Source organism: Gracilinanus agilis, chromosome 2 (genome assembly GCF_016433145.1).
Source record: "Gracilinanus agilis isolate LMUSP501 chromosome 2, AgileGrace, whole genome shotgun sequence".
NCBI classification, from domain to species: Eukaryota; Metazoa; Chordata; class Mammalia; order Didelphimorphia; family Didelphidae; genus Gracilinanus; species Gracilinanus agilis.
In genome coordinates, this window is record NC_058131.1 from 393,998,818 (window position 1) to 394,020,990 (window position 22,173).

Sequence of the window (22,173 nt, forward strand, 5' to 3'; positions counted from 1 at the left end):
TTTTTTTTTACTTTCTTAACAGAAGAATTTCTTCAAAGACACCTCCTTAATATACTAAGCAGTCTATTACTGCTACTATATTAGTTTTTTTATTATTAATTAATAACTATATTATATAATCTGTTATTTAATTATTAGATATGTTAATTAATAACTATATTGTACTTTATAATTTATATATACATATATAATTTATACTTTATAATTAATTAATTAATAATAAATAATAACTATGGATTACTATAACAGGAACCTTTGTGGATGATGCAGATGAGAATATATTTCCAATTTTCCTATATATAGCTTGCTTGTACCTGGGCATTGCTTGTTCAACTGGGAGCTCCTGAGAGTGAAAGCTGTCTTTTTCCCAGTGTATGGCACAATACCTGGCACACAGTAGGTATTATTTAATAAGCATTTATTCACTGAATGATTGATCTAGAGTCAGAAGGGAATTGGGTCTGATTTCTGCCTCTGAAATCACTATCTTAGACAACCTTGGGCCAGTCACTTCTCCGAGCCTCAGTATCCCCATAAAAGAGATGAAAATTAGGTAACTTTTAGTATGTACCTCGGGGGGCGCTGTGTGATGGCCAGATGAAGTAATGTACGGAGAAGTGCTTTGTAAATCATAAGCATTCTCTCTAAAGCAAACGATATCGTTATAATTGGAAAGAATATTAGTCTTAGAAGACATACCTCTAAATCCTAGTTGTGCCACTTGCTAACTGTGGGACCTTAGGTAAATCACTTTCCCATTCTGGCCTTAGTTTTTTTTCCTCTTAAATAAAGATGCTGAACTAGATGATCTAAAGGTCTTCTCTACTCTGACAGAGTGTGATTCAGAGAAGTTATAAATGAAGCCTCTTTTATTATACTTTTTCTAGAGCACTTAAAGGTTTGCAAAACCTTCCCATACAGTATCTTATTTGAACCTCATGGTACCCCTCTGAGACAGGTAGCTCTATCTCCATTTTATAGATTTTGAAACTGAGGATCAGAGAGATTATGAGATTTACCCAATTAATTTGAATTTAAAAAATCATGTTCTATTGTAATGCTGGTGGTATGGGGAGGGAGGGAGGAGAAGGTTAACTATTCTAGCAAGGTAAAAGTTCCTTGGGCATGGATTCTTTTCCCCTGTAGCTGAGGACAAAGGGTCGAAGACTGGGTACCTAGAGACAGTCGGATGCCACTAAAATGTTCATGCTTGGGTTGCTGGCCTCCTTTTCACATTCATGGCTTTAATCCAAACTCTCCTGTTAAGTGCTGTGGTGCTGTGTCTTTTTTTTTTTTTTTTTTTTAAGAAAGTGTGATCCATAAGCAGTGGAGAATGAAACTGAAGCTCAGCAAAGGAAGTTTTAATCCATCTCATGTGAGGCTGGTGGCCAAAGGGAAACTGTAATGTTCTTGTCTCAAATGTTCAATTCAGTTTCAGGAAAAGTGGCCACATTGACTGAAACCCAGTGGAGCCCAGAAGAGAGGAAATAGCATAGTCTTGAGAAAATCCTGGGACTCTGGTATATATGTATTTCCTATACATGATATTTGGTTACTCCTCCCAAACCCCATCCATTTTTCTTTGGAAAACATAGAGACTACATCATCAAAGCTCCTTTAACCTTTTTGAAAATTACTAAAAACCCAAAGAGTTTCTGTTTAGGTGGCTATCTAGGGATATGCTGGTAAATGTTTAACAAACAGCTCTCCAAAAGAAAAATAAAATGTTCATTATACTTTTATATTTAATCTGCATCATTAACATTTTCTCCATCAGTTTCTTAAGTGCAATCAATATAACTTTCTGGGCAATCGCCTAGAAATCCAGGCAAACTTGCACTTTCTAGGCAATCAATATAATCATGAATCAAGTCCTGATTTGTAACATTTGCTGATTTCCAGGATATAAAAGCAGTCACTGAAAATTTAACAATCCACCCTCCAACCAGTATGATCTAGTTCTAGTATACTTCTGTGTTACATGGGGTGCTGTGAGGGTCAAATGAGACAGCAGAAATGAAAGCATTTTGAAAACTGTTAAGCACTATGCAATTTTAAGGGGTTATTCCTAAGTTATCCCTTCTTGCTCCTGCTGTTATTTCTTATTAGGGAACTTTTGCAGGGTTTTTGTACCATTCAGAAATTACTTTTTTCTGTGTGTGTCTCATTTCCTCCTTAAACTCTATGCTCTGTAAGGATAGGTGGGCATTGGGTTTTCTCAAGTGAGTTCAAGGAATATCTATTGAAGTGTGTCAGACTTTATGAAAGGCATGGTGCCTAGGGCCAGGGAACAAATGGACAAAAATGAAATTCCTCACCCTCTTGGAGTTTACATTTTACTGAGGACAGTATTGCTGTACATAGATAAGTAAATAAAAATTAATTTGTGGCAGGAGATGGGGGTGAGTCAAGGAAGGTCTTGTGGAGAAGATGATATCTGAGATGAGTCTTGAAGAAAGATAAGAATTCTGGGAGATGAAAATAGGCAGGGAGCTCATTCCTGGTGTGAGGAACAGAAGCATGATGGAATTAAATATTCAGGAAATAGCTTAATAAGCCACTTCAGCTGAGTGTCAAAAAAGTAATATGAAGTAAGTCTGGAAAGGTAGCTTAGAGCCAGATTGTAGAGGGATTTAAAAGCCAACCACTAGAACTTGCATTTTGACTTAGAAATAATATGGCACCACTGAAGATTTTTGAGGGCTATGTGGTTGAAAGAAGAGAGAAAGGAGGATGGGAGAAAGGAAGGGAATAGAAGTTAGGGAAGCTGGAGGAAGGGAATGAAGGTAGCCAGGGTAGACCCCAGCCCTGGTGGGAAATTGGCCAGAGCCCTTCGGAGGTTAGGCTAGGATCTTGGGGTAGAAAAAAGTCAGGCTAGTCTCTGGGGGTATTTAATTGGGTTTTATTTAAGTAGTAAAGAAAGGTTAAGGAAAACTAAGTAAATTGGGCTCTCCAGAAATGCTCTGCCATCCTTGGGGGAAGGTGCTCTGGGGGAAAAAGGCGCCAAAACTCTCCACTCTCTCTTCTTCTTATACTTTCCTCAGACACCTCCCACAAAAGAAGTGGGACGTGTCTGAGGAAGTTATAGCAGAGAGTCCTGGGAGATGTAATCTCCTAGGACTTAGAGTCATTTTAAAATGCACAGGGTAGTGCTATGGTTAGACTAAGGTCTTAGGAAGATAATGTCACAAGGCAGTTAGTGCAGTGAACAGAATAGTGGAAGACCTTAGATCAATTCTGGCCTCAGACACTCACTGTCTTGGGCAAGTCACTTAACTTCTGTTTGCCTCAGTTTCCTCATCTTTAAAATAGAGATAATAATAATACCTAGTTCCCAAGAATCTTGTAAGGATCAAATGAGACAATAATTGTAAAGTGCTTAACACACTGCCTGGTACAGAGTAAACATTATATAAATGTTAATTATTATTATGATGGCAGCCACATGGAGGATGGGTTGGAAAAGGGAGGGACTAGAAGGAGGGAGACTAATTAAATAGGAGATTACTGAAATAGACCAGGCAAAAGATACTGAGGACCTTTGCTATAATGGAGTGAGTGCCAAAGAGGAAATAGATACATGAACTTCAAGGGAAGTAGAATTGGGACATACTCGGATTTGGAACATAGAGGAGAGGGAAGAGTTAAAACTGATTCTGAAAAAAAAGAAAAGAAAAAAGGAAACTGATTCTGAAGTTGTGAACCTTTATGAGTGGGAGAATAGTAGTGTCTCCAAAAGAAATGGGGAAATTTGGAAGAATGTCAGGCGTAGTGGGAGGATATTCCATTTTGGACATACTGAATCCAAAAGCCAATGGTATATCCAAGTGAATGTGTCCAACAGGCATTTTGTGATGCCAGACTAGAGTTCAATAGAGATAAAGACTGGTTGTAAAGGTTTAGGAATCATCTGTAAAGAGATGATAATTGAACCTATGGGAATAGATTAGATCATTGAGGAAGAAAGCATGTAGAAAAAAGAGGGCTCAGAACAGAGCCTTGTGAAACTCCCATGATGAGAGAGGTCAGAATGGTAGGAGAACAAAAAGAGAATAATATCATAGAAATCGAGGGAAGAGAAAGTTTTGGACAGTGGCAAAAGTTAGAGAAGACAAATTTTTTTTTGTTGTTGTTGTTGTTTTTTGTTTTTGTTTTTGTTTTTTACCCTTGTACTTCGGTGTATTGTCTTATAGGTGGAAGATTGGTAAGGGTGGGCAATGGGGGTCAAATGACTTGCCCAGGGTCACACAGCTGGGAAGTGGCTGAGGCCGGGTTTGAACCTAGGACCTCCTGTTTCTAGGCCTGACTCTCACTCCACTGAGCTACCCAGCTGCCTCCAACAAATGGGTTTTTTAAAAAAAAACAACCCATTGGATTTATCTTTGAAGCCAGTTGAAATCTTATGCCATATATTACAATAAATCCCAAATGGAAACATAACCTAGATATAAAAGATTAAATCATAAACAATTAGAGGAGGAAGGGAGCTACATATCTTACTGCTATGGGTGAGGGAGAATTCTTAATAAAACAAAGGATAGAGATGATCATAAAAATAAAATGGATATTTTGATTACATAAAATTTAAAAACATTTGCATAAATAATGCAGTCAGAATTAGAAAGGAAACAATTAATTAGGGGGGAAAATCTTTATAGGGATTGGCCTCGGCACAGAGAGAATGACCAAATCTTGTTTAGAAATTGGAGCAAAAGAGAAAAAAATAGGGAACAATGAGAGGTGTGAAATAAAGGAAAAGAAGGAAAAAAAGAAGAAAACTGAAGTGTCTTGATTCCTCTAAGAGGAAGCAAGGTTCTCTGCTGAGAGGGATGAGAGTGGATAAGGTGTAGTGGGGTTCAGCAGACCCCAGTTTGGGACATTTTTGCAGGAAATATGAGAGAAGACCAATAAAGGAAGAATAAAAGGATTGCCGTGCATTAAGGAGGGCCAAGTTGAGCTTAGAGAGCATATAAATTTATCATTTGTCATATTAGCATGAGTTCCTCCAGGAATGTTCTTTTCTTTTTTAAACTTCCAAGTCCAATGCGAAATATATTGTAAGTGCTTAATAAATAATAATTTAATGAATGGATATGGTATTAGGTACAGACATGGCGCGCTGGAGCTAGCTGGAATCAATTATTACTTTTTCAGTAAGAGCATTTACACAGCAAATTCCACAAATTAGGGCATGATTTATCATTTGTTTAATTGTCTAGACTTAATTAAGAAAGTGATGGGAAAATGTGAATAATGCAATTTAAATTTAAAAGTGTGTTGTGAGTACATTTTTTTTTTCCTGGAGAGTTACTTGTTTAATATTTGCCGGGGTATCTTTAGGTATATGCTATCCCTATTTAATTCTTAGCAAAAGACAACTTCTCAAAATCAAAGATTCATGTCACAAGCCATTCCCTACACAGGCCCGGAACTGAGTTGATGACCACACTAGCAACTCTAAAGGACTATTTAGGACATCCTCACTTTTCCTGTGTGTCCCAAGTAGCAGGAGCTGAGGGTATATGGGTTCTGTTGCTCACCTGGGAAGAGTCACATTTCCGGCTATCTTTTTCTTTCTTTGCCAGTCGTTTCTTTTTCTTGTGAAGAGGTTTGGATTCTAAAATCATTTCTTCAAGTTCAAAGGTGGGATCACAGTTCAGTCTGCCTTTCTGTAAAGAAAAGTAAAAGGTCACCTTCTTCTCTGGCCTTGACCTTTTATATCATTTTACAAATGGGCCAGATCTAGGGAAGGAATTGAACTAAATCTCAATGAAATAGACTGAAGACAATACAGAGAGCAGAGCTCCTGCTGTATGCTTTACATAATTTATCACCTCCTTCCATGGCATAGTGTTTTCATCATTTTTATACTAATATTTTATTCTCTGTCTTCTAATAAGCCCACAATGGATTGAAAGGAAAACAAATGTCTTTTCTAAATTATATTTTACCTTTCTTGTCCAGTGGACTTTTTGGATCACTATACAGTTTAATTGTTGAAAAAATGCTATGAGGCGTTGATAATGATATTCCTCACACAGAGGGCCCGACTGGGGAAGGGGCAGAACATCTGTGGTTTAATGGAAAAAGCAATGGATCCATAGGCAATAGACTTAGAATCTGGTTCTCTTAGCGACTGTTTGGGTGAATAGGAGCAAATCCTCTTGCCTCAGCCTCAGTGTCTTTTTGTAAAATGAGAGGATGAACTAGGTGATCTCTAAGGAGCCTTTCGCTTCAAAATTCTGTGTTACTGCTTGGCTAATTAACTCACTAGGGAGGGAGCCTACCTCTGCTTTCCACCACATTAAGGGAAATTTATTACACTGTTTTCCCTCATCCTGCAAAGGATACATGCAGCCCAGACCATGGGGCACTCCCCTATTCTAAGGCTTTACGGAAACAATGATTTCCCCAAATGAGCTAGGTTACCCTAATGTCTCCTTTTTTCCCAACTGCTATAGTAATTCTTGCCTTTACCATTTAAATCTTGACACAGAATCAGATATTGTCCTATACTGCTCTGTGATTTTGTGAAATAACATCTGTCTCTACAAGTAAGCCATAAACTCCTTTGAAGCCGGCGAGGTCTCTTGGTCTCTGTTTTTTAATCCTTAAAAGTTCTTGGCACAGAGCTGAGCCCAAAGTTTGTCCTCAGTGAAATCTAGTTGACTGATGAATATGTGAATTGCTGTAGCCCTGGAGGACACTATGTGGAATTAAAGACCTCAAAAGTTAAATTTTCATCAGAATAAGGACCTGAAAAACTGGCATAAAGGTTGCTGTCGGTTGTCTTTCATTTTTGACAAAGACAAGTAACCTCACTGGTTGACTGAGTCAAGAGGAGGCAAAGTTGCACAAAGTCATCAGCCTCATTCTCTTCCAAAATCCCAGTGGCAGGACAAAGGTCAGAACTGGCTCTGTCCTGGGATGCGGTGGGTGACCGTGGTATCTCCCATGTCTGACCAAGTTCTAAATCCTCCACAGCATCTGCTTCACAGCTGCCTTCATGGCAATTGGAACAAATTGTTCTCATCCACCCATTCTGCCAGGAGAATTCTTCACACCCCCAACTCACTAATGAATTTGAGACCTCTCTGTTATGCTCCACCTGGTTTAGCCTGTTTGCAAGATGGTTTTACAATATTTTTTAAACTTTTTTTTAACTTACCGAGTGGGATAAAATAAAATGGCACCCAAATTCCCCACTTATGCAATGAACCAGCTGTTTTATTTTATCTCACTCATTTTTATTTACTTACATGCTACAGTTTCTTGGAACCACAGGTGAGAGCTGGACACCAAAGGTAGATGAGCAGCCCTGAAAGGGCTCAGCAAGTCTTTGCACCAGAGGTGCTCCCAAACACACTGCCCACGTGCCTCTAAACATGGCATTGCCATTGGTGAGTTAGCAACCTGCATGCATTTAATCCACACAGATGAATGGATAGAGGCAACATTAGTTTAGTGGACGGAGTGCTAAGCTTGGAGTCAGGAAGTAACAGATTCAAATTCTGCCTCTTACACAGATCCGCTATGAGACACCAAATCCCGCCTCCAATCATTTAACCTCTCTGTCCCCCCTGTGACTCCCTAGGACTTAGCAAAAGCATAAATGGGGCTATGCGGAGTTCTTTTTACTGAGGTCCTTCCTGCATTGAACCATACTGATTCCCTCCTATTTTGCAATGTGTACAATTTTAGCCATGTGGAATGGCCTGAGGCAAAGGTTATGAACATTTACATAGCAACCCAACTCCTGAGCTTTCCATTATTTTCCAGTAGACTGGAATTTATAGATCCTTTCAAAGCAGGAAGAAACCCACTGGAAGCTTGGAACAGGCGTTGAAATGAACAGTGGGCTGAGGGTGGGAGGTTAGATTTCTCTCAGTTGACTTACATTAGGAATGAAACTTGGAATCAGCCTCTTCTGCAGAACTGCATCCCAATTCACATCATCCATGTAGGAGCAGTCCTGGATATCAGATAGCTGAGAAAATCTATGGTCAGGGTTTTGTTCAAGCAACTGCCAAGAAAACACAAGAGTTGGGATGATGGCATATGGAAAGGGTTAGGGAGACCAATTTTAATGGATAGTTCCATTGCTAATATCTTCAGATAGGTCTCTCTACTTCCTCCTCCAAGCTCTGGCCAGCCTCTGGCCAAGTGGCCGCCAAGTCATAGAAACAAAGGGTTAGAAGTGAAAGGGATGTGAAAAAGCATCCAGAACAGAACTTTCAAACATACCGCCGAGTCCACAACACTCCCAAGTGCAGCCTGAGGCAGATTAAAATGTAGTTGGAAAATATTTAACAAAATAAATGAAAATACTGCAGAATATATATATATATGCATATATATAGTCATATATATACACATATACATACATATATATATATAAAACATTAATAAGCAGGGATCCCATGTATGTTTGGTGGTCTCTGATTCTATAAAAATTTGACACCATTGATCTAAACCAATCATTTTCCAGAAAAGGTAACTGACTCTCAGAAGAAGCCTTGCCCATGGTCATCCAACTAGAAAGAAATCTTGTCAGTTCTGCTCCCCAACATCTCTCATATCAATTCCCTTCCCTTAGGGGCAGCTAGGTAGCACAGTAGATAGAGCACCAAGAGTCAGGAGGACCTGGGTTCAAATTTGACCTCAAATACTTCTTAGCTGTGTGACTGAGCCCCACAGATGCCTAGTCCTTGCCATTCTTCCCTCTTAGAATTAATACTAAGACAGACGGGAGGGGTTTAAAAAAAGTGAATCCCTTTTTTCCATCCTGTGAATCAGATATCAGCCTCGGGAACTCATTACCTCTCATGAGCCCCTGTTTCCCTCATCTTCTTAGAATCCTTAGCTTCCTTCTAAGATTAGCTCAGGAGCTGCCTGCTGGGAATGGGAAGCTTTTCTTGATCCTCTTAATTGTGATTGCTCTTTCCTACTTCAGATTATTTTGTATTTATTTAACTGTTTACACATTGTAAAATCTAGCAGGACATAAGCTCCTTGAGAACAAGGATTGTTTTTCTCTTTTTAAAATGCTTTTAATTTTTGTCTTTGTGCACTAAGGACCTAGAATATTGTTTTGTACAGAATAAGCACTCAAATAATGCTTGGTGCATTAGATAATTTATCAAAACAAAGTGAAAGATTGCTATCTTAAAATATGAAAAAAGAGATAGTATAGATATTGCTAGGATATATGAGAATAAATGAACTGGTGTACATAATTGACTTTTGCCTCCACTACAGTCTTTTGCAAATACTTCATCCAAGTATAGAGTAGACAATAGTTTCTCAAAGGTGATGTCAATTCTGGCAGGTGCTACAAAACTGAGGTGGCTTTGAATGTGGGCCAAAGAACCGACTGCGTCTGTCATCTGATGACCAGCCTACTTCAGATTGATGAGTTCTATCATTAGAGAACAATGAATTATTCTGACCTCTTGTGTCTTACTCTTTGTGACCCCATTTAGTTTCTCCTTGGCAAAGATACTGGAGCGGTTTGCCATTGCCTTCTCCAGCTCACCTTACAGATGAGGAAACTGAGGCAAACAGAGTTAGGTGACTTGTCTAGGGACACACAGCTAGTTAGTTTCTGAGACCATATTTGAACTTGGGAAAATGAGTCCTCCTGACTTCAAGTCCAGCACTCTATCCACTGAGCCACCTAGCTGTCCCAGTTACAACATATGCACCAAATTAATTAAATACAAAGGAATTTCAAGAGGAAGAGAGAGTTGCTTATATTTGAGGGAGGGTGTCACAGAAAAGTCCTCCTGTAGAAGGTGACATCTTTGAAGGAGATTAGGAATTCTATATGGTAGAGGTAAAAAAAGAAATGCATTTTAGAGGGAGAGAGACACTTGTGAAATAATACCTGACATCATAATAGTATAGACAATAATTTCTATTTTATATGCCACATAATATATGATAATAACAATAATTGCTAGCATTAATACAGGGCTTTAAGGTTGGTAGATCATTTTACATATATGTTAATTCAAAAAACCTTGGAATAGAGGCACTAATATTAATCCCACTTTATAGATGAGGAACCTGAGGCTGAGAGAGGTCATGATTTGCCCCAGGTCATGTAACCAGTAAGTTCCTGAGGCACTACTAGAACTCAAGACTTCTAGATTTTATTCTCTATCCACTGAGCCACCTAATTGAATGAAGATGGGAGCTAGAATATCATATATGGGAAATAGTTAGCAGGTAAGTTTAACTGAAATGGCAAAGACAGGAAGAAGGGAAATGAAGAATATAAATGGAAATGTAGATATGCACTGGCTGGAAAGGGCTTTATATGTCAAGCTAAGGATTTTATATTGTATCCTGGAGGCAACTGAGAGCCAAGGAAGATATTTGAGTTGGTCACAAGGAGGTTAAAATATGACTCACTGCCTGCTTTTTTTGAAGCCCCACAAGCTAAAGTTTTAACATTTTTAACAATAAAATTTTGTATTAAAATATGTATTATGTATATATATAGTGTATATATACACATACACACATATAGATGTATATTATATGTGTGTATATATACCTATAGTACATATACATATGTATAATAAATAAAAGTATTTTAAATATATAAATTAATATAAATATATTAATTGCTAAATTAAAATTAAAGATTAATATAAATAAAATAAAATAAATAAAAATTATTCTTAGCTTGTGGCACAGTACAAAAATGAAGTGGTCAGATTTGGCCAAAGAACAGTATTTCACCTCCTCCTGACCCTTTAATAGTCACAAAAATGCTTTCCCCACAATCCTGGAGGCAGGTGGTATAAACATTATAAGGACCATTTTATAGATGAGGAAAAGTGAGACTCAGTGACCATATACTAAATAATGGAGTTAGGATTTGAACCCAGGACTCCTGACTTTGGGGCCGTAGCTCCTTCCACTGCACTACATTTTACTAAGAAAGTTTACTTCACTTGGCAGGCAACACTTTCAGCTACCAAGTTACCTCACCAAGCAAGAATGTATACGAATGCAAATGTGTTTATTCCACATTATCCCTTCAAGAAGGAAGGACTTAGGTGAAGAAGGAAACTTGTAGAAGCTGTTAAAAGAGAGGTAGGCATTCACAGCTGCCTGACATCTGTAAGGCTCTCGCACACTCATTTCTTTCACTTGGGAATCTGCCCTGAAAATGTGCTTCCACCCACAGATTTGGACTGAACAATACCTTGGCTGCACCAACACTGAGGAAATATGGACAGCTTTCCCTTCCCTCCCCGCCCCGCCAATAAGGGCCAGACAACTGTGACACACACGGCTAGAGAAAGTTCTGTAGGACTAGATATTATGGAACTCGAGTCTTGCTAGCTAATTCCCACCATAAGATTGAAATATTCTTCCTGAAGAGTCAAAAAAGAAAATTCATGTCTGTTTTCTGGAGTAGCCTGATTCTTTTTTTTTTAAACCTTTACCTTCTGTCTTAGGATCAATATCATGTATTGGTTCTAAGACAGAAGAGTGGCCAGGTAATTGGGGGTGAAGTGACTTGCCCAGAGTCACACAGCTAGGAAGTGTCTGAGGCTGGATTTAAACCCAGGACCTCTGGTCTCCAAGCCTGGTTCTCTACCCACTGAGCTACTTAGCTGCCCTCAGCTAGCCTGGTTTTCCCAGCTGGGAAGCTTCTTTTAAAAATTCTCCTTATGGTTTCAATCCTATAAATGATTGCCTATTTTCCATAGGTTCTATCCAAATGCTGGTTATGTTTCCTCCACCCACCTCCCATTTCAGGATTTAGAAGGAGGGATTGCTTGGAAATGACATCTCTAGATAACACATCTTTCTATCCTTTCAGGTGTAGAGATATCTATAAGAATTAATGTATCTGGGGAAAATTCAGTTGGGGAAAGGGAGACTGAGGACAGTCTTTGCCAAGGGGCTTCGTGGCATGAGAGAGAATGACCTATCCCACCCCCCACCCCCAAGAGCCTAGGCTGAGTTCCCATAACACAGTAGATGGTCAGGGATGGTTCCCAGAATCATGAGAAGATAGCAGGTAGGGCTGCAGCATTGGGAAAAGGGGGGCTCCAGGAAAGGGGCTCTGGCCATGGGGACCTGCGGTTATAGCATAAAGGCAAAGAAAAAAGGGCAGCAAGTCAGAGAACCACTGAGCCCAATACTAGTCACAGTACAGGTTTTAAAGATGTACTTTGCTCCCTAACCAAAATGTAATGACTTCAGAAACCAAAGAAAAAGTAAAATCCTATTAATTATGAGCAAAAAAAAAAAATCAGCCATGCTACCTGAATTGGGGCATTTTCATGAGACTGGAGAGTGAGCTGGTTCTGGAGTCCTGGACCTGGGTTCAAAAACTCCTCTGCCATCAACTATATGACCTTGGCAAGACATTTCACCTTTTGGGGCTTCAGTTTCCTTAGTTTTAGGAGCAGCCAGGTGGTACAGTGGATAAAGAAGGAAATCAGAAAGAGTTCAAATCTTGTCTCAGACACTCCCTGTCTCCTTGTCCCTGGGTTTAATTTCTACTTGCCTCAGTTTCCTCATCTATAAAATAATAGCCCCCTACCTCCCAGGATCAAGGGAGATAATATTTGTAGAGTATTTTGCAAACTTAAAAGAACCATATAAATACTAGCTGTTGTTATTATTATTGTTGCTGTTATGATTATTTCCCCATCATTAAAATGAAAGAGTTATATGGAGCTGGCCTCAGAAGTCCCCCTAACTCTGGATCTAACATCAGTATGGCATCAAGTAGGAATTAGATTGAGGTAAGAGATTGATTTTGCCAGAACCACCAGAGGGTAGCATCCCACTTTGTCAGGATAAAATGTTATTTATTGGGAGCCGTTGTTCTCTATGCCTCAGTTCTCTGTTTGGGATCCATTCATTCTCTCTGCTCTACATTCAGCATCTTCCCCACACTGTTTTGTACAGCTAATATTCTTTCTATGTGTACGTCTCTTCCAGATGACAAGCTCCTCTAAAGGAACGTAGCTCTGGGTGGCATCTGCTGGTGCTTGGCCCAGTTATGTGACTACAGTAATTCCTCAATAAATATCTCTCTGTTAACTCATTCTTTCCTTAATAAGACTGAAAGCATCTTTAGGGTAAGGATCATATTTCAAGTTTTGGGAAGATTTTTGTATCTCCCACAGTGTAGTTCTATACATGTAGCAGGTACTCAGTAAATACCTATTGATTAAATTAAATTAATGAATTATTAATTAAATTAAATGTCCAATTCAACAAATATTTATTACATGTCCACCATATCAAGACACGGAGGTTAGAAAGATATGAAATGGCATAGTCCCTGCCCACTAGGAGCTTGTGACCTACAGGGTACCCTGGCATACATGTAGCTTTTTTTTTTTAACTCTTGTCTTTTGTCTTAGAATCAAAACTACATTTTAAAAATGTTTCCCCCTTTAAAAAAAAACCTTTACTTTCTGCCCTAGTAACAACTCTAAGACAGAAGGGCAAAGGTTAGGCAATTGGAGTTAAGTGACTTGCCCAGGGTCTCACATATTGGTACTAAGACAAAAGAGTGATAAGAGCTGGGCTATAGGGATTAAGTGACATTTCCCAGGGTCACACAGCTAGGAAGTATCTGAGGCCAAATTTGAATGCAGGACCTTTCATCTCTAGGCCTGGTGCTCTCTATCCACTGAGCCATCTCGCTGCCCCATTTAAAAAACTATTATTTGTTTTTAACATTCATTTTAAAAAATTGAGTTCTGAATTCTCTCTTTCCAGTCCCTCCTTCACCCATTAAGAAGGTAAATAAGATATCAATTGTATATATCAAATTGTGCAGAATATATTTGCATATTAGCAACTCCTTTGTTTTGCAGTTGAAGAAACTGAGGCACACAGATTAAGTGATTTACCCAGGGATCTGTAGCTAGTAAGTATTAGAGGTAGGATTTGAAACCAGTACATCCTGACTCTAAATCCAGTGGCTTGATTGCTACATTAACACAGGTAATTGTTCATAATATCTCCTAGTCTTGGGGACCATGCTGCCTGCCCCTCTTACCTTTTTCAGCAGTGTCACCATTCCCACTGACCATGAAGCCGGGTAAGTCACAATTGCTGTCTTAAACATGTGAGCAATGTCATTAGTAGATGCGCCAGAGCGAATTTGATATGGTCTCTGCAAAAATATAACAAGGAAACGATTTCTTTTTCAGATCGAGGAGAGAGGGCAGAGAGGAGGGCAGAAAAACACTTCCCTTGGAAATTTTCCCAGGTCAGGCATTCAATAACTAAGATGTTATTGTGCCATTTCTAAACCCCCATCTTGCTATCCTCAATAGAGCCACTGACAATCAGCCCAGGGCCAGGCCTAGCCCAGCTGAAGTAAATAGATTAACACAGAGTAGAAAACAACAGGAGCAACAACAATAAATCCAATAAAAATGTGGTAGCTCAAAAAGCAAAGAGACCTGGAAGAAAAAGGAAAAAAAGAAAAAAAAAACCACCAGCAACAAAGATATGGTTGTGGCCAGTATGGCTGGTGCTTTCAAAGCAGAGGTAGCAGGCACAGGAAAACCTAGTGGCTTGGCCATGATCATGGCTGGAGGCCAAGGTAAAACAGGTTGGGCATGGCAGGACTTGGGTAGGCTACCTTTCCCATTTGTTTAGTTTGGACAGAGTGGGAAGAGAATTTGGTAGCAGAAAACCTGGCTCTCTGCCACCCTGGTGACTTTGGGCAAGTCATTTCTCTCTTTGAAGAGAACTTCTATGAAAATGAGGAATTTGGTCCAGAGGACCCATAGTTCAAAACCCCTTTCCAGGCCTAATGCTATAATTGGTGATAAAACTAGAAAGCTAAAATGAGAAATGAAATTTCTGTTACTGTCCTGGGGTCCTGACTGGATAGGTATCTTAGGGAAGAATATTCCTTCTTGGAATGAGACCACTTTCTGGCTGAAAATTTATAATTAAAGGTCTTTCCAGTCCACAGTTGTAGGTTTCCTCCCCTCCCTCCCTCTCTCTGTTCCTTCCTTCCTTCCTTCCTTCCTTCCTTCCTTCCTTCCTTCCTTCGTTCCTTCGTTCCTTCCTTCCTTCCTTCCTTCCTTCGTTCCTTCGTTACTTCCTTCGTTCCTTCATTCCTTCCTTCCTTCCTTCCTTCCTTCTCCACATTTGTCTATCCAAGGGTAGCTTTGGCAGATACCACTCATTTAAGACTGACAGCCACAGAAGACTCGGGTTTCTATCCCAGCTTGGGCACTCATTGCCTCTGCAAGCTTAGGCAAGACTTTTCAGCTGCCTGGGCCCTCAACTTTTTCCTCAGTCAGATGAGATCTGGACCAGATGACCTCCAAAGTCCCTTCTAGCTCTATGATCCTACGATCATATCAAAGCCCATGTTTTATTCCTTGTCTTTGAAAGATTTTCATTTAACATTTACATATATTCCACAAGCAACTTCTAAACCAGTGATTCCCAAAGTGGGCACCACTGCCCCCTGGTGGGTGCTGCAGAGATCCAGGAAAGTGGTGATGGCCACAGGTGCATTTGGGGGCGGTGAATAACTGTAAGGGGGCGGTGATAGTATGTGACAGGGGGCGCTAAGTAATATTTTTTCTGTAAAGGGGGCCGTAGGCCAAAAAAGTTTGGGAACCATTGCTCTAAATGAAGAACAATAACGGTTCACATTTATATAGTGCTTATGATGTGTCTGGGGCAGTTAAGTGGCCCAGTAGATACGACACAGGACCTGGAGTCAGAAAGACCTGAGTTCAAATATGACTTTAGACCAGTGATTCCCAAAGTGGGTGCTACCACCCCCTGGTGGGTGCTGCAGTGATCCAGGGGAGTGGTGATGGTCACAGGTGCATTTATCTTTCCTATTAATTGCTATTAAATTTTTTTAAAACATTAATTTCTAGGGAGATAAGTAATATTTTTTCTGGAAAGGGGCGGTAGGCCAAAAAAGTTTGGGAACCACTGCTTTAGACATTTAGCAGTGTGACCCTGGGCAAGTCACTTAACTCCATTTCCTTCCGTTTCTTCATCTGCAAAATAAGCTGGGGAAGGAAATGGCAAATAATTCCAGTATCTGGAAAATCCCATGGGATCAGAAAGGGTCAGACATGACTGAAATGACTGAACAACAACAAATACTATGTGCCAGATATTGTGCTAAGCCCTTTACTATTGTTATCTTCTCTGATCTCCACAACAACTTTGGGAGGAAGGTACTACTATTATCCACATTTTATGAATGACAAAATTGAAGCAAATAGAGACTAAGTGATTTGCTCAGGGACAGAGAAACAGTGTCTGTGGTGAGGATTTGAACCCAGGTCTCTATCCACTAATCCACCTAATTAGGAAACAGTACATAGATAAGAGGTTGCAGTTATTGAGTCCTTCAATCATTTCTATTTCTTCATGACCCTGAGGGACCACTGCATGCCAGTATTGTCCATGGCAATGTTGTCTTGGCAAAGATAACTGGAGCGGTTTGCCATTTCCTTCTCCAGTGGATAAGGGAAAACAGAGGTTAAGTGACTTGCCCAGAGTCACATAGCTACTAAGTGTCTGAGGCCAGATTTGAAATTCAAGTGTTTCTGATTCCAGGCCCAGGGCTCTATCCATTGAACTATCTCGCTGCTTCCATAGATAAGAGGCACTGTGGCTTAATAGATAGATTGAGTTTAGAGTCAGACCTACGAACTGTGTAATCCTGTGAGCCTCTTAGGGCCCCAAACAGATCTATCTCTAAATCTATAATTTATAGCTGAGGTGTTGTGATGTATATTTGAAGTGAAGAGTTTCTAAGCAGGGAATTCTCCGTCCTAATAAAACCACAGGGCAAAATCCCCCCATTCCTCTACCAAACAAATAAAAAATAGAAGTCTCAATAAGATAGAAATGTTTTTAGGATCATCAACTTAGCCCTGGAAAGAAGCTCAGAGGTCCTCTAGTCTAATTGCCTCATTCTTTCCTTTTTGGAAAAAAAATTTAGTTCTCTTTTGACATCACAGCAGTTTTTCTCTTAATGCTGCCCCCTCCCCATTGAACCCATCCTTGCATCAGAGGCAAATATTAGAGCAAAATTAAAGCAAATTAAAGCAAAAAAAAATGACTTAGTAACAAGCCTGACAGTGTACCTATACCACATTCTATATCTGTCATCTCCACTTTCCTACAGACAGGGGAAAGGTATATTTTCTTCTTAGCTCTGCAGAACTAAAATTATTCATTACAGTTCATCAGATTTTTAAAGTCTTTTGAGTATTATTATCATTTGAGGTACCATAGTCATTAGGTATATTGCTCTCTTAGGTCAGCTTCCTTTATTTCATATTCTCTCATACCTTCTCATTTTCAGTGGCCCAGGATGAAGAGCCATTCCCTAATTGTGTAGACAAGTAGTCAAAAAATGGAACAAATAGTTTTCAGGAGAAAAAAATGCAAATGATTGACAACTATATGAAAAACAGATTATTCACAATAACAGAGAAACAAGCTAAAATGATGCTATTTGATCTCATACCCAGCAAATTGTTAAGGATGATTAAAAACAGCAATAGTCAATGATGGAGGGGCTGAGGAAAGTTAGGCATAGTAACACTGACCCTCAAATGTATGCTGCAATCCAGTCACACTGGTCTTTTTGCTGTTTCTATAATAAGATACTCTTATCTCCCACCTCTGGGGAATTTTCCTGGCTATTCTCCCTGCCTAGAATGCTCACCATCCTCATCTCTGCTTCCTCACTTCCCTAGCTTCCTTCATGTACCAGCTAAAATACTATCTTCTACAAGAAATCTTTTCTGATCCCCATTAAGTCAAATGCCTTCCTATTGTCAATTGTTTCTAATTTATCCTTTTTTAAAAGAAATCCTTAAATCCTTACCTTCCATCTTAGAATCAATACTAAGTATTGGTTCCAAGGCAGAAGAGTGGTTGGGATTAAATGACTTGCCCAGGGTCACACAGTTAGGAAGTTTCTGAAGCCATATTTGAACCCAGGACCTTCCCTCTCTATTCACTGAGTCGCCTAGTTGCCCCCTCCAATTTATTCTTTATATAGCTTGTTCATAATGTTTGTCTCCCCTCATGAGACTGCGTCTCCTTAGTCCTCACTCCTTAGCATCAGAGACTGCCTTTTATCTTTCTATCCTCTGCACTTAGCATAGAGCCATCATTGCCAATCTCCACAAAAATCAGTCAATAAATTTTTATTAAGCACATACTATGTGCCAGATACTGTGCTTAATACATATACTATGTGCTTAATAAAAATTTATTGACTGATTTCATAGAGGTTTGCAATTATGGGTGAAGTAAAATGCTGCCACTATTGGACTTGGCTCCCATGTTGGTCTGTTTTGTGGAAGTGCTTTTTTCCCATCTTTATTTTGTTGTGTGTATTTTTTTTACTCTAAGAAACCTTGAGGAAAGAAGCATTTAGAAATTGAAGAACTGTAAAAACAAAAATACCTGTAACATTTAAAAAAAAAATTAAAGTTGATTATAGCCAGTACCTTCAGCTCCTCACTATTCACTATTTCTTCAATCATCAGCAGTTGAGCTTCCTCCCCAGCCCTCTCCTTAAAGTGTTCTCTTTAAGAGCACTAATTGACACATCCATTAGTCTTATTTAAGTCCCCCTTTGTATCTCTTCAGTTCTTGGCATTGCTGACCACTCACTCCCAATGGCTACTCTCTGCTCCCATAGTTTCAAGTGTTACATGGTAGCAATTTTTAGAGTTAAAGTGGGAGCAATTTAATTGTCTTGTGTCTTATTTCATGTTTATAAACAAAAAGTGAAATTTGAAGAGCACAAAACAGAACAGGAATTCATTTGGTGATGAGCCGATTTGTGAAAAATTGATGGCTGTGGTAGGGGTACCTTGGGGAGACAGGGTAGGCAACAGTGAGTCCAGAGGAAGCAGAGTTTAACTATTCAGGGTCACATTTGTCAACAACCATGATTAAGCTCAGAACTCGAGGGAATATTTTCAAGTTCATTCCCTCTTTGAAACTTGTGTTCCTATCTAAATAATAACGTGTAAATGTAGAAGTGATTATTTAACACCCTCTCTGTGAGACTGGGTAGTGTTGATAATTGTTCATAAATGGTTGATACTTTGTTCTCTTATTTGACCATGCTTTTAAAAAATGCCATATTATGGCTTAGTTTGTGGTTCATAGAACTGCAAAATCCTAGATTTGGAAGACAGCCTCCTTCCTCCATCCCATGCAAGATTCCCTTCTAAGCCATTTGCCCTGGGAATTCGCTACTTCGCTGGACAAATCGTTCCATTTTCAGACAGTTCCCACCATTAGAGAGTTCTTCCTTAAGTTGGAATAGAAATTTGCACCCCTGTAACTGGCCTCCTCCTGCCACCCTCTACTGATTACTGATACTATAATACTGATATTAATCATGATACTGATAATAATCATTTTTATTTACTATAAAATAATAATATTTTATTTACTATAAATTTTGACAAAACAATAATAAATTAATATTATTAATATTAACAATATTAACATGATACTGATAATAATCATTTTTAATTATTCAAAGTGACCTTGAGCCAGGATCCTTAACCTTTTTTGTGTGTGATAGACCCCTTTGGTAGGATGATGAAGCCTATGGACTCTTTCTCAGAATTATGTTTAAAAATACATCAAATAGAATACCTAGAACTTGAAAGGGTAAAAATTATATAGAAAAATATTTACCTTTAAAATAAGGTCATTGATCTCAGGTTACCCACTAAGTCCAGATGACCCAATAACAATCAACCCCTGTGGTGACCACAGTTTCTTTCTCCCAATACTTGGGTAGATTTCACTGTATCATCATGCAAAGGGCATTCTGTGGCCAGATACCAAGTGTGACAGCCAGGTTAAGTCAACAAGCATTTATTAAATCCCTATCACATGTAAGGCATTGTGCTAAGTGCTAGGAATTAAAAAAAAAAGACAAAAAAATTCCTTGCCCTCAAGAAGTTGCAATCCAATGAGGGAGAAAACACATCAACATAATAAAAGGCATAATTCCTAACAGTGAGGTGATATAGAGTGGAGTTTATTTAGTGTTAGCCATCAAATGTGGTATGAATATCCAAATGAAGTTAATGCCAAATATGTGTAACTTTGGATTATCAATTTTGCACAATCTCTACCTTTTCTCTTTTCTCTGAGGCACATATAATCAACCAGCAAATATTAGAACTGAGCATAACTCATAAAAATGTTGAAAGAAGGGGCAGCTGGGTAGCTCAGTGGAGTAAGAGTCAGGCCTAGAGACAGGAGGTCCTAGGTTCAAACCCGGCCTCAGCCACTTCCCAGCTGTGTGACCCTGGGCAGGTCACTTGATCCTCATTGCCCACCCTTACCACTCTTCCACCTATGAGACAATACACCGAAGTACAAGGGTTTAAAAAAAATGTTGAAAGAAGTATTTGGGGGCCTTTGAGATGATAAATCTTGTTAATCATTTTGTAAAATTTGTTCAAAGTTTTTAAAAAAATAATTACTAAATCTAGTAATTTCTTATAGTATTCTATGAGACTCTAGTAAGCTGTCAAATGCAAAACATTTTTAACTATTTTGGCTTGCACTAATGTTTTATGAGTGTTTGATGTTTAATGTAGGTCACATAATAGAAACCCAATAAATAACTGCTTACAAATAATTGCTTATTGAGTTCACATAAGCTCAAGAAATAATTATTGTTTGACATCTATTTGTAAATTCTGAGGAACTGACTTGTCATGACAAATGATGAATTTGGCCACTAAAATAGTCACACTGAGATACTCTCTACCTGGTAGAGAGAAGTCATACCATAGTAGTCAAATTGTTTCCAGTATCTTCACTTCCCCCTTGTGAAACACCACCTGGAACAGGTTACTCTGAGAATCAGTTCTACTGAAATTAAAGCTGATAGGACAAAGAATCTAAAGTCAGGGATCTAGTACCAAGAAACTATTATATTTCCAGAGTGGAATTTAGAATATTAGATGAACCTACTTAAATGTTTATAGGTTTCCTTTAATTAGGCAGACTAAGATCTATTCTCTCTTTTCTCCTTTTTTTATTTATTAAAATGATTCAAATAAGTTTTTTTTGACCAGTGTAGTGGCCCAAGACCAATAAGAATCAATACCCAATTGCCCAGGGTAATCACAGCCTCCTCCTCCCAAGATCCAAGTAGATTCCACTGTATCACTATGCAAAGGGAATTCTGGGACCAGATACCAAGTGTGAGAATCAGGTCAAATCAACAAGCATTTATTAAGTATCTGTCTGAAGCACCATGCTAAGTGCTAGGAATTAAAAAAATTAAATTAAATTAAATTAAAAAAAATTCCTTGCCCTCAAGAATCCAATGGAGGAAAAAACTTGTCAGCAACTAAGTACATACCATCTTTATACAGAGGGTACTAAAAATCACATAGTCTTTAGACTTTGTAAATTTAAATGTGGTGGTACTCTAAATATATAATCTTTGCTTAACAAGTTGACATTCTAATGGAGAACCTGGTTAGAACAAGGGTCAATATTAATTCAAAATAGTGGCATCTCTGAAATGAGAGATCCTGGGTCTAAATCTGGTCTCAGACACTTCCTAGCTATATGGCTCTGAGCAAGTCACAACCTCAATTGCCTAGCTCTTACCTCTCTTTTACATTGGAACAAATACTCCTCATTGATACTAAGACAGAAGGTAAGGGTTTTTTTTAAAAAAAACACATTAATGCAAAATAAAAAGAAAAGAAAAATGAGGCAAAAATATTTTATCCACTTATAACATGCCCTGTTGACCTATTTAAATAAGTTGTATGCTCTGAAAAATAAAAAAATGGTTGAAAGCAAAGACATGGACTCTAATTGTTGCCAATTCTCAAACTCATAGATTTAGAATTTGGAAGGGACCTTTGAAGTCAGCAAGTACAATTCCCTAATTAGGCAAACGAAGAAAGCCAGACCCAGGGAGGTTAAATAATTTGTCTGAGGCTAAACAGGTATTGGTGGGGTTAGTGGTAATGATGAAATTAAAATCCAGTGGCCAACCAATTAAAATGATAACAACAATAAAAGGTTAAAAAATCCCTGGAAACCACTTTGATCACTAACTATAATAATTCTTTTCAGCTGAGGAGACCTGGTAGCAAAGAGTTCTAA

General features: G+C 38.7%; 1 protein-coding gene across 1 annotated transcript in view; it reads right to left on the reverse strand.

Moving 5' to 3' along the window:
- The window catches only part of STK32A (serine/threonine kinase 32A), a 96,955-nt gene that overhangs the window by 7,486 nt on the left and 67,296 nt on the right, over positions 1–22,173 (reverse strand). The window contains exons 6-8 of the mRNA XM_044661801.1: positions 14,048–14,164; positions 7,898–8,023; positions 5,541–5,669 (exon numbers count right to left, since the gene is read on the reverse strand). Coding sequence (XP_044517736.1) covers positions 5,541–5,669; positions 7,898–8,023; positions 14,048–14,164 — 372 coding nt within the window. The remainder of the gene's footprint in view (positions 1–5,540; positions 5,670–7,897; positions 8,024–14,047; positions 14,165–22,173) is intronic.